The sequence below is a fragment of the Gadus chalcogrammus genome, chromosome 8 (assembly GCF_026213295.1).
Source record: "Gadus chalcogrammus isolate NIFS_2021 chromosome 8, NIFS_Gcha_1.0, whole genome shotgun sequence".
Lineage (NCBI taxonomy): Eukaryota > Metazoa > Chordata > Actinopteri > Gadiformes > Gadidae > Gadus > Gadus chalcogrammus.
In genome coordinates, this window is record NC_079419.1 from 10,476,646 (window position 1) to 10,490,141 (window position 13,496).

At 51.7% G+C, this 13,496-nt stretch overlaps 1 protein-coding gene across 1 annotated transcript; it reads left to right on the forward strand.

Moving 5' to 3' along the window:
• Positions 1–2,072: 2,072 nt before the first annotated feature.
• LOC130387258 (double-stranded RNA-specific editase B2-like) lies at positions 2,073–12,911 on the forward strand. Its single transcript, XM_056596277.1, has 10 exons — positions 2,073–2,136; positions 6,569–7,464; positions 8,204–8,360; positions 8,722–8,893; positions 9,469–9,653; positions 10,135–10,214; positions 10,257–10,306; positions 10,576–10,757; positions 11,647–11,828; positions 12,732–12,911. The coding sequence occupies exons 1-10, from the start codon at positions 2,073–2,075 to the stop codon at positions 12,909–12,911; spliced, it is 2,148 nt and encodes a 715-aa protein (XP_056452252.1).
• Positions 12,912–13,496: the final 585 nt, after the last annotated feature.

A 13,496-nucleotide genomic window follows, 5' to 3' on the forward strand; every position in this document is an offset into this window, starting at 1 on the left:
AGATACTATTGATCAAGGCAGCAGCCTGGTCTTCTAGAAGTCACACTACAGTCCAGTCACAGAACAGACTGATCAACCCTTCACACTCACTGTGATGTGTCCCCACTGTGTTACCTGACATCGTATGCTACGGTGTCAGAGCTTTAATGACCATGTCTGGCCAGAGGTGGCACTGTTCTCTAATGCTTCATTTTGTATTTTTTTTATTTACACACGCAGGGTGAGCACCAGAGAAAACTATTAAAAACTGAACACATGCCCTTACTTACGCAAAGAAAATACGATTAGTGCAAAGTATCAGCTATCAATTCACAGTTGCAGCTAGAGTCTAAGCTATATGCTAACAGTGAAAGCTATATAGTGGCAGATTCACATTCATAAGCACTTCATACTATGGGGGGTTTATTAGCATAATACTTATTATTAATCTATAATCTATAAACGACACAACAAAAAGCTAATCTTTAAACATTAGCGACAAGCAGTGTCAGCCATAACACTAAGGTAGCGATAAACTCTAAGAGAAAGATGGTGGGACACTCTGAGGAAACTAAACGTATTTGATCTGTGCTTTAGTCTTTAGTCTTCTACATATTTATGAACCTAATCAGGCTAATGAGTATATGATCTCGGTTTTAATCTGCTGCTCCCGCTGTCTTCACCTAGCGTTACCTGAAGAGAAGTCTGAACTGAACAATAACAGCACTTAAAGGAGGGGGGGAGGAGCTGGGGGGGAGGGAGGGAGGGAGGTGGGAGGGAAGAGGGAGGGAGGGAGGGAGCAGGGGGGGAGGGAGGGAGGAGGGAGGGAAGAGGAGGGAGGAGGGAGGGAGGGAGGAGGGAGGGAAGAGGAGGGAGGAGGGAGGGAGGGAGGGAGAAGGAGATAGGAGGAGGAGGGAGGGAGGGAAGAGGGAGGGAGGGAGAAGGAGAGAGGAGGAGGGAGGGATTCAAGCATAATAAAATAAATTGGAAAACAAGAACACCAAAAACAGAGAAACCAACCAATATGTTAATATAATAGAATATAATCCTGCGTGAATGTAAAGCCTCAGTCCAACTGCTTCATGTTCCTCTGAAGATCTATTAGACGTATGGACCGCTCCAGGTCCTGGGAGGAGATGGAGACAACATCTCCTCTCGGCTGGGCGTGAAATGGAGTCTGCTTGCTTTAATGCCTGGCCCGAGGGCACAGGGAAGCGACGGTGTCAGACTTGCAGGTACATTGAACTCATTCCGGGGCCCCTCCAGGTTCTGGGGCCAAGGGCACACCACACGGTCTGGGAGAGGGAGATAGACCCGGGTTGGAGTAGGGAGAGGGGGAGGGAGGGAGGGAGGGGAGGGAGGAATGCTGGTGGAGGTGGGAGTGGGATGGAGGGAGGGGAGAGCAGGGCAGGAAGAAAAGGGTAAGGTGGAGATGGGGGAGAGGTGAGGGTGAGGTGTGAGTGGGATGGAGGGAGGTGAGGAGGGTGAGGTGGGGGAGGACAGCCTCCAGTGTAGAGCTGAACGCTTGGCTGGGCGTGAAGATGAGAAGGAGACGATAGCAGACTGATAAAGTCATGAGACGTTGGGATTGAGGAGACAAGAGCTGACTGGCAGGGATTAGAGGAACCGCTGGAGGATTACAGAGGAGCCATTATCATGCTAAACAGAGAGAGAGAGAGAGAGAGAGAGAGAGAGAGAGAGAGAGAGAGAGAGAGAGAGAGAGAGAGAGAGGAGAGAGCGATGAGAGAAGAGAGAGAGATTGAGAGAGACAGAGACAGAGAGGACAGAAAGAGGAGAGAGAGAGAGAGAGAGAGAGAGATGAGAGAGAGGAGAAGATGAGAGAGAGACCAGAGCGACAGAGACTAGAGAGAGAGAGAGAGAGAGAGAGTCCCGCTCTCCGAGGTACTGAATCAGATCGCAGAGTGGAGTTCCCCGTTCCCCCACTGGGGGGCGCCCATACGGGACCATCACCCCCCCCCCAGCGCTCAACTGTTGAGCAGACGACTCAGAGAGGAGCGTGAGCACAGAGCTCCCAGTGCCCAGTGAGAACACGGACCCTGATGGAGGAGGAGGTGGGAGGAGGCAGCTGGACTATGGGGGGCCCCGAACGGCCCCTGAAACACGGGTTCAAGAGGAGGAGGAAAAGACGTTGTCAAGGTGAGGAGGGGGCCTGGGCCCTGGGGGGGTTCAGATGAGGAGGTCTTCTGAGAGAAGGACCAGGCTGAGAACCAGGCTGAGAACCGGGCTGAGAACCGGGCTGAGAACCAGGCAGCCTGGTTCTCAGCCCAGTTCTCAGTCTGGTTCTCAGCCTGGTCGTCAGTCTGGTTCTCAGCCTGGTTCTCAGCCTGGTTCTCAGCCTGGTTCTCAGCCTGGTTCTGAGTCTGGTTCTAAGCCTGGTTCTCCGACTGGTTCTCCGCCTGAGAACCCAGACGGGTCAGGGGACTCACAGCAGGAGGGATGGGTTGTGCAGAAGCGTAACTCGGGGTAAATCCTACTATCTCCAGTTCAGAGTCCTGTGTGTGTTTGAAGTGCAGGACAGGGGGCCGACAGACTGGGACCAAGGTACTTCTGGAACCACAGCGTAGCCCAGTAGGCTATTCAGCACTCCAGCACTGGTCCTGAACCAGTGCTGGGGTGGGAGGACTGCGGACCTCTAGATGGTACCTGGCTCTGAACCTCCCGTCACGCTGGACATGCAGAATGTGGTCATAAACGCCTTCATGAGGAAATCAACATCTCCATGTTTATGCCTCTCATATGTCTTATTATTTCAATGGACATAAAGCAATTAGTGATAACTCAACTTGTGTTTAACCGTGAGTTTGAGCTGCGTCCTGATAGTAGCGTGTCCGATATAAACGTTTCTAACGGCCAACCTTTGTCAAATCCCACACGTGTCGGCTCTGGAGCGAATCCCCAAGACAGTCATTGTGGGAAGTCTCATCAAGTTGAGAGCTCTGCTAATGATAATTACATTCCTCTGGGCAACAGGTCAGATTTGAGGGATTAAACATTGTTTATCATAAGCCCCCAGATTACTCCTGATGGCTTTTGTATTAAATGTAATCCTTATTCAAAGTGCCCCAAAAGCGTCTATTCTCAGTCCCGCCCGCTGTCTGCTTCCCCGGGACATCAGGGTGTTCTGCCACCGACGCAGTGAGGTCACCATGACAACTAGAGTACCATGGTGGTGAACAGGCTGAGGCGAAACTGGTGCTCTGCGCTGAGGAAGAGTAGTAGGACGGCGGGCTGCTGGGAGACAGCAGGGGGCCACGACCAGGCTCACACAGCGAACGGACGAAAGGATGCGGTACGACGGTCTGCGGCCTGTATTTACCTTTACCTTCAGGGCATTCTCAGACGCTTTTATCCAAAGTCACTTACAATTAGTCCATTTGTCAGAAGTAGGAGAAACAACAATATTTCGCTGTCGGTACAGTAAGGAAGTTCATAGAACCGAGTGCCAAGTACTAACATCACTAGGTTAACCCATTCCCTGTATACAACAGAGCTAGGATAAGATGCTAAACAATGCTAAGTGACAGGACGTACAACATACAATAAGAGTAGAGTAGGGGTGTGTGTGTGGGGGGGGGGGGGGTAAGGGGGGAGCCTATGCAGAGTCCAGGTGAACTCTGAACATCGGCGTGCTCCAGTATGCCTATATGAACCGTAAAGGATTCTGTTAAAAACGTTGGTAAATAAACTGCTCTTTATGCAGTCGTTAACATTAACGGTAAAGACCGCCAGGGCGGAGGTGTTTAGACCAATCAGGGCCTGTCTTCACTGATTGGTTCGGGGAATCCATCTTGCCTTTCAATCAGAGGAGCTTGAATGTAACACTTCTCTATGGTGGAGAAACATAGGGAGGGAGGAGTAGAGTGGCAGGGAGGAGCAGAGAGGGGGGAGTAGAGAGGGAGGAGCAGAGAGGGGGGAGTAGAGGGGAGGGGTAGAGAGGGAGGAGCAGAGAGGGAGGAGCAGAGAGGGAGGAGCAGAGAGGGAGGAGCAGAGAGGGAGGAGTAGAGAGGGAGGAGTAGAGAGGGAGGAGTAGAGAGGGAGGAGCAGAGAGGGGGGAGTAGAGGGGGAGGAGCAGAGAGGGAGGAGCAGAGAGGGAGGAGTAGAGAGGGAGGAGTAGAGAGGGAGGAGTAGAGAGGGAGGGAGGAGCAGAGAGGGAGGAGTAGAGAGGGAGGAGGAGAGAGAGGGAGGGAGGAGCAGAGAGGGGGGAGTAGAGAGGGAGGAGCAGAGAGGGGGGAGTAGAGAGGGAGGAGCAGAGAGGGGGGAGTAGAGGGGGAGGAGTAGAGAGGGAGGAGCAGAGAGGGAGGGAGGAGCAGAGAGGGAGGGAGGAGCAGAGAGGGAGGAGTAGAGAGGGAGGGAGGAGCAGAGAGGGAGGGAGGAGCAGAGAGGGGAGAGTAGAGAGGGAGGGAGGAGCAGAGAGGGGGGAGTAGAGGGGGAGGAGTAGAGTGGGAGGCAGGAGCAGGGAAAGGGAGGAGCAGAGAGGGAGATGGAGGCAGAGAAGGAAGGAGGAGCACAGATTGTGAGGAGCAGGGAGACAGGGAGGGGGGAACCGAAAGGGAGGAGGAGCAGAGAGGGAGATGGAGGCAGAGAGGGAGGGAGGGGCGTTTCTTGTTCATAATTTGCTCTCTTAAAGGTTGTATCAGCGATTCTAGGCCGAAACATAAATGATCAAATTCATCCGATCTCTCCTCCCGCTAGCTGCCCGCCCCATAAGCAGGCCACATCTGTAGGCAGCCTATGCTGCGAGATCGTACACAAAAACAAGCACTACAAACCACTCAAAACTAAAATAAATAGTATTCCAACCAATCACCGACAAGGGGTGGGTGTTGTGGGGTTTTGCGCTGCGTTCATGATAGTTTTTACTGGATGCACGAAACACGGAAGGGAGGAGCGAGCTGGCTCTGTCTGTTTGTTTGGGAGCTCGCAGCAAATACAGATGTGACGTCGCCCACATCGCTGATACAACCTTTGTCTCTCAACTCTCACCAACAGCAATTTTTATCTAAACAGTTATTTAAGGCAAAGTAAAGTAACACTTTGTCTGTCGTTCATGCTAACCTGAAGCTACCACTAAGCTAGGTCGCTGGAGGTTAGCCTCGCCTCGGCCACAAGTGGCTCTCTTTCTTTGCCCTTGAGGAAGACGACATTACCAGACAATTAAATAGCTTAACATTAATTAGACCTAGCAGATGAGATTATCCACAGCTGTCAGAAATCACACAGACACACACACACACACATTCATACAAACAACACACACACACACAAATATTCACACACACACACACACACACACACACACACACACACACACACACACACACACACAGATACACACACACACTATACAGAATTGACACACCTCCACAAAACACACAAACACCACGAAGAATAAACGCAACACACACACATGCGGTCAGCGCATGGCTGCCAACCTCCATGAATAATTTCATTATTTCATTAAATAAGCTTCATTAGTGACGGCCAAATGAGGAGCTCACAGCCCTGCTGGTGGACACCAAGCTTAGTAGAGAGATTATGAGACTAGAGAACCATGCTAACCATGCTACATAACAATGCAATGAGAACAGAGTGCTACGCGAACCATGTTACATAAGGTTGCTATCAGACTAGAGAGCTATGCTAACCGTGCTACATAACTATGCTATAGGAGCAGTGTACTACACATACTAGGCGAGAGTTAAAGATGCTATCAGAGCAGTGGGCTCTTTGTGTGATTTGAGACAACCATCTGGACCTGCTGATCAACACAGATCTTCCTCTCCAACGCTGACCATGGACTGAATGGTTGGCTTGCTGGGAGGTATTTCTGCAGGTCACATGTTGGCAGAGATAGGGTACCATGATGTTGATATGGGGAGCAGGATGGGTAGTGGCGACTCCCAGCTGAATGGTTCTGGGTTCTATCCCCAATGGCCACAGCCCTGGAGCAATGTCCTGGAGCGAGATGGCCCCAGCCCTCTCTGCTCCTTAAAGAGTGTATCTGGATATAAAGGACCAGATCGTCCACAAGATGTATAAAGAGTAGACATCCCCTCTGCTCCTCCAGGCCTTCGAAGCAGGACCCTGGAAACCCCTCCGGGCAACGGGAGGACTTTGGGAACAGCGGAACATCCAGATAACTACAGTAAGACGTCCTTCCATTAAGACCCAGGCATCCCAATAAGATCCAGGTCCTTCCAGTAAGACCCAGGCATCCCAGTAAGACCAAGGTCCTTCCAGTAAGACCCAGATCCTCAGAGTAAGACCCAGTCTTCCCGGTATAACCCAGGCCCTCCCAGTAAGACCCAGTCCTCCCAGTATAACCCAGGCCCTCCCAGTAAGACAAGGGTCCTCCAAGTAACACCCAGGCCATCATAACAATAATTACAGTAATTGTTTTCAATCAGAATAAAAGGTATTGAGTTCAGTGGAAAGAGCTAGAATTCCTTTTCAAAATATATTGCAGATTATTTATTAATGATCACAATACCCGGACCATATTAATATATTAAGACGATGGTCTTTATGTTAGCTTGATATGCCCTTGTTTTCTCCGACCCTCCAACAGGCCATGGAACCGAGAACCAGAACCATGACGACCAACAGAGGCACCGTCCGACAGCTTCCTGCGCCGCCGCCCCCAGAACCCAGCAGACCGCCGTGTGGAGGAGTCAGCCGGCGCCGGTCCGAGGGGACCAGGTCCTCAACGCGAGACGGCCCAGCGTCAGGCGAGCCTCCTGGGCCGTGAGCCAGAAGAGTGCCCTGGTTCAGCTCCACGAGCTCCAGCCGGGCCTGCAGTACCAGACGCTGTCCCGGACCGGCCCGGGCCACGCCCCGCTGTTCTCCGTCGGCGTGGAGGTCCACGGGCGCTGCTTCGAGGGCCGGGGCTCCACCAAGCGACAGGCCAAGAGGAGGGCGGCCGAGTCGGCTCTCGGCTCCTTCATCCAGCTCCCCAACGCCCCCCAGGCCCAGGCCACCCTGGCCCGCTCCTCCCCCGGCCCCGTGGACTTCACGGCTGACAGGGTGGACGCCGCCGGGGCTCTCCTGGTCCGGTTCGACCCTCCAGGGGCCGAGCCCGGTGACGGGCCCCTGCCCGGGTCCAGCAGCAGCAGACGGGCCGGCCGGCTGACCCTGGGTCAGCTCTGCTCTGAGAATCCCAAAGTCCAGGAGCACCTTCCCAGATGTCCCCCGGAGCCGCCCGGTCCGGTGGACCTGCTGGCCCGGCGCCACCCGGGGCTCCGGTGGGCGTGCCTCGTGGAGCGGGGGCATGGCAGCGCGGTCGGGGGGTTCCTGACGGTGCTCTGGGTGGAGGGGAGGGTCTTTGAGGGCCGCGGTCGCAGCAGACGACTGGCCAAGACCCGGGCGGCAGCGACGGCCCTGCAGGCACTCTACAGCGTTACCATGGAGACGGAGAGAAAGCTGCTCGGCATCACCTCCTGTAACGCTGCCACCCAGTTACCTCAGGTCAGTGGTCCGCTGCTCAATATGGTGGCGAGTACGGACCCCCTGGTGGTTGATCACCATAACGCTCTCTGAAGCACTCTATAGTTGCCGTGATGCGCCCCGCAGGGGAAGTCCAAGCACGGCCTCCACCCTTATGGACGTCGTTTGACCCTGACAACGGGACTCTAGGGGAGGAGTGAGAGGAGAGGAGGGGGGAGAGGTGGAGGGGAGAGCAGGGGGGAGGAGGGAGTGGAGGGGAAAGGAGGAGGAGGGGAGGAGAGGCAGTAGACAGGAGGTGTGAAGAGCATATTAATGGGAGCAGTAATTGTGGAACATGCTCATTACAGCTGACCTTGTGTCGCCAGATGGGATTGGAGTATAGAGCGTCTACTTAGGAAGACATTTTTGTTTGGTTGTATAGTTGGTCAATTTTGTGACATTTTACATTTTATTTTGTGTGATTTGACTCTGTTGTCCTGCCTCTACAGGAAAGCCAATAAGGGCTCAAACATCCAGCGATCCTAAGCTCCATCAAACACACACTTTGACCCAAACACCTGATCCAGGTGTTTGGGTCAAAGAGATTAGAGCAGGATTCAAACCACACACCAGTTACTGTCGGACACTGAAGACGACCGGCTGTGTGGACCGTTAACAAATGCAGTCCTACAGCACTTTATGAACCACTGAGGCCAGAGCACTGTGACCTCACCCTCCAACTGCGTAACATCACATGTTCTTCTTCAGTGGTGTGGTTCAGAGAGGTCCTTCACTGACCTCGCTGCCTGCTGTTCTCCAGCTCTTCTCAGAGGCCGTGTTCGACCTGGTGAGAGAGAAGTTCGCCGAGCTGACCCACAGCTGGGGCTCTACCTCGCACGCCCGCCACAAGGGCCTGGCCGGGGTGGTGATGACCCGAGGTGGGTGCTGCGTTCAAGTTTCTCTTCAGCGGTAACTTTACCAGAGGTAGGTGAAGCGTTGAAGGACAGTGAGAACTGGGAGGTTCCCTTCAGAGGTAACTTTACCAGAGGTGGGTGATGCATTCAAGGACAGTGGGAACTGGGAGTTTCCTTGCAGAGGTAACTTTACCAGAGGTCGGTGATGGGTTCATTGGGAACGTGGTTTATCCTTTCTTTGGTCTTTTAAGTAGGATTATGAAAATATATATATATCTGGGTAAACTCAGTTTAGACTCAACAACGGACTGATTATACATAATCTCAAATTCCTAGCTCCATTTTAACTCCACTCTCCCCATCTCTCTCTTCCCCCCCCCTCTAGGGTTCTCCCTGCGGGGGGCCCAGGTGGTGGCCCTTGGCTCCGGGACCAGGTGTTTGTCTGGGGGGGCCCAGAGGGACCAGGGCTGGGCGGTCAACGACTGCCACGCCGAGGTCATGGCCCGGCGGGCACTGGTCGGGTTCCTCTACACCCAGCTGGAGCTGTTCCTCCTGGGGTGAGGAACGACGACGGGCCCTAAGCGGGAGGCATGTTGTGAATCCAGAGGATGAATCCTGAATCCATGGAGTGATTCCAGGGCAAACTCAGGGCAGAACACAATGCATGTTCACTTGAAAATAGTGCTTAGCATTGTGTAGCATCTTATCCTAGCTATATTTAGTACTTAGCATTGTGTAGCATCTTATCCTAGCTATCTTTGTTGTATACAGGGAATGGGTTAACCTAGTGATTGTTAGTGCTTGGCACTTGGTTCTATGAACATCTTCACTATACCGACAGCGATATATTGTTGCTTCTCTTTCTTCTGACTAATGCACTTATTGTAAGTGGCTTTGGATAAAAGCGTCTGCTCAATGCCCTGAATGTAAGGCCCAATCCCATTTCTACCCCTTACCCTTCCCCCTCCAACTTGTTAGGGGGAAGGGGTAAGGGTAAGGGGAATGGGATTGGGCCTAAATGTTGTAAAGTTGAACCCTATGTTTCACAGTGAACCCTGGGGGTCCGAATGACATTCTGCCTCATCCTGCATAGTGGACTGACCCCTGTGACCCTCCTGCTGCTACTCTGCAGCCCGCGAGCGGAGGCCGTGGAGCGGGCGGAGGACTCGGTATTCAGAGAGGGTCCGGGCGGGGTCTTCAGGCTGAAAGAGGGCCTCCTCTTCCACATGTTCGTCAGCTCCTCGCCCTGTGGAGACGCTCGCCTCCACTGCCCCTACGGGACGGCCGCCATGAGTAAGGAACACCCCGACACCTGCTGTGGGCCCTGGCGCCGCACAGCCTTATGGGTAATCCCATACCCACTAATCAACCGTCTGATGCTTCCTTGACGCGATGCCCAGTCTATGTAGCCGTGCCCATACCCGGCTATAAGGTCATCGAGGCCCGGACCTCCGTCATTTCTCTAGAGATTGCAATTTAATGAGAAACTAAATACAGCTGTATACAGACTTCTCCGAGATGGGTAAATGCTTAGTACCTTATTATTTAATTCAGAGACTTGATACTTTGTGTCAGCTGTGTGTCCGCCTCCACCAACAAAACTGAACGCCCGCAACTGAAGCCGCAAATCCTGGCTACAGCCATGTACGTACCTAGGTTGTGTCCTATGAAAAATCATTCAGAAAAATGTTAGCTTCACCCTCCACCTATTTACAAAGTGTCCTCGCAATCAAGACGCAGCCTGTAAGTGTCTCAAACTTCAGAGGAAATTAAACCAACACGACTTCCTGTCCGCCAGACCTCCATGGCAACAAACCGGCACAGAGATTCCACTGTCGCCTCCGCATGAAGACTGCAGGAGGAGAGGGAACACTTCCTGTGAGGCAGCAGCCCAGAGCCAATCAGGAAGGAGGGGTGAAGTCACCGGGTCAACCTCTCATCACCATGTCCTGCACCGACAAAATAGCCAGGTGAGCTGATTTAAATCTTGTTCGGTTATTTTGTGAATATTAATACTTCCCAACCGGTGAACTCCACAAACAGGTGTAGTCCACCAACAGGTGTATTCTACCAAAAGGTGTATTCCACCAAGAGGTGTAGTTCAACAACAGGTGTACTACGCCAACAGGTGTATTCTACCAACAGGTGTATTCTACCAACAGGTGTATTCCACCAAGAGGTGTAGTTCACCAACAGGTGTACTACACCAACAGGTGTATTTCCCATGTCCCCAAAACAGGTGGAGTGTGCTGGGCCTGCAGGGTGCACTGCTGTCCCAGCTGGTGGAGCCGGTATACCTTTTCAGTCTGACGGTTGGGGGGCTCGGTCACACCGGACACCTGGCCCGGACCCTAGCCCGCCGCACGGCTCACCTCCGACACTTGGCCCTGCCCTACCGCCGGACCCTGCCGCGCCCAGGCTGTAGGATGTTATTAACATTACATCTAACCTTACATTATGACCAAGCTGTAGGATGTTACTAACATTACATCTAACCTTACATTATGACCAAGCTGTAGGATGTTACTAACATTACATCTAACCTTACATTATGACCAAGCTGTAGGATGTTACTAACATTACATCTAACCTTACATTATGACCAAGCTGTAGGATGTTACTAACATTACATCTAACCTTACATTATGACCAAGCTGTAGGATGTCACTCACATTACATCTAACCTTACATTATGACCAAGCTGTAGAATGTTACTAACATTACATCTAACCTTACATTATGACCAGGCTGTAGGATGTTACTAACATTACATCTACCATTACATTATGACCGGGCTGTAGGATGTCACTCACATTACATTATGACCAAGCTGTAAGATGTTACTAACATCACGTTTTTATGACCAGCCTGTAGGATGTTACAAACATTACATTACAAAATGTTGTGCAAAAATAATTTGCACAACATTTTAAGATCCCCATTGGCCCCTCCCAGGGCCCAATCGAATACCCACGTACGTCATTTCGAATAATCAGATATTGGATTAACTATTACATTATGACCGGGCTGTAGGATGTTACTAACATTACATTATTATGACCGGGCTGTAGGATGTTATTAACCTTACATTATGACCGGGCTATAGGATGTTACTAACGTTACGCTATTATGACCGGCTGTAGGATGTTACTAACATTACGTTATGACTGGGCTTTAGGATGTTACTAACATTACATTATTAAGACCGGGCTGTATGATTTTACTAACATTAACATAGCTTTAGGATGTTACTAACATAACATAATTATGACCGAGCCCACTGTGACCTCTGCGCCCTGCTCTCGCCCAGGTGTGTCCGGCAGCGAGCCCCGCCCAGGGGGGCGGTCCCCCGACCTCAGCCTCAACTGGACCCTGGGGGCCGGGGGACCGGAGGAGCTCAGCACCTCCTCGGGCCAGAGGTCCGGTGGCGGGGGGGCGTCCCGCCTCTGCCGCCGTTCGCTGTTCGCCCGATGGCGGCGTCTCCAGCAACAGGTGAGGGGGGGGGGGTTGACTCTCTCCTCGTTACCGTGGAGACGGCTGGGATGTTTCCACCTGAACGCCCTGAGAGACAGGATGTTACCACATTAGCGCAGTAGCTTCACCGGGACACCAAGCTAGCCAGGCTAGCTTCATTAGAAGATGTGAGGCCAGCCAGGGTCATGCTTCAGCCCTTATTTCTAGCTGTACTCAGTGCTCTGGAGCCCCCTGACCTGAGAGCTGGGGCCCCCTGACCTGAGAGCTCATGGAGCCCCCTGACCTGCGAGCTGGGGCCCCCTGACCTGAGAGCTGTGGCCCCAGGCCGCGTTCCAGACCGACGAACGGAGAACCGAAAGCCGTTGTTATCGAGATGTTCTAAACAAAGCAGCATGAGTCACGTTGTTATCGGATGAAAGTTGTACTGGGATATTGGAAACACTAGTAATCAGCAGTTTAATCAAATATGCTAACGTTTAAGAAGTAGCGACCTCCATACAAGAAACACAAGTGTGACATAATGCTGATGCATTAGTCCAGCCGCATTAGCCTAGTGGTTCCAATCCCCTGCAGCGGTCTGAGAGTCGGCTCCATTAAGGTGATGTATTTCACTCCCAGATTAAAGCTACGATTGAGCAAATGGCCACAGTTTAAAATGTGATGAAAACACGGAGCGAAGCCTTACAATTATTTAGAAAAGCATTCAAATCACTTTGGACCGGAAAAAAAACCAATATAACTAAGCACCAAACTATTAATATCACACACACAACAGGACTGGAGTACATTTTGGAGGAAGAAAGTGAAAACACAGATTGTTTAAGTCTAATGCTAATAACATTATATTCTAACAGTATATTGTTATCTTGATTTATATGTTTTTTAAATTAACGCTTAACATTCTCTCGGACTCTCTCTCAGCTGAAGGGAGAGTCGTGGTCTGAGGACTCGTCGTCATCGATGACCTATTCCGGCTCCAAGATGGAGGCCGGCCGGTACCAGAGCGCGCGGCGGCGGTTCGACGCGGCTCTGCGCGCCGACGGGCTCGGACCCTGGCCAGGGAAACCCCCCGAGCTCAGCGGGTTCTCCGTCGGCGTGTGACTCACGGTTAATACGACGGGTTACGAGTTTGGAGTCTGGTCGTCGTTCATTCAGAGTGGTGACTTGTAAGACTAGGCCCCTGCCACTTAGTAGAATGGGAAAAAATCTGGCTGTGCAACTGTGTGCTGCGATCTAGCCTAGCTAGCGTAGTAAGCCTAGCTAGCGTAGTAAGCCTAGCTAGCGTAGTAAGCCTAGCTAGCGTAGTAAGCCTAGCTAGCGTAGTAAGCCTAGCTAGCGTAGTAAGCCTAGCTAGCGTAGTAAGCCTAGCTAGCGTAGTAAGCCTAGCTAGCGTAGTAAGCCTAGCTAGCGTAGTAAGCCTAGCTAGCGTAGTAAGCCTAGCTAGCGTAGCTCGTGTTTTGGGAGAGTTGATAGTACGATTCTTGAAAACAATGAGAGATTTACCGGCTGGCAAGTATTTCTCAATTGTAAAATATATCAGTTTCTAGGATGGGATTTTATTGGTTACATTATGAAATCACTCTATTGTAAAGTCAATAATCTATAAATCAATCAATTAGCATTGACGACAGATATGTCCAGGATTTTGTAAGCTATGAGCTAGCTTAAATGCTAAGAAATACACAT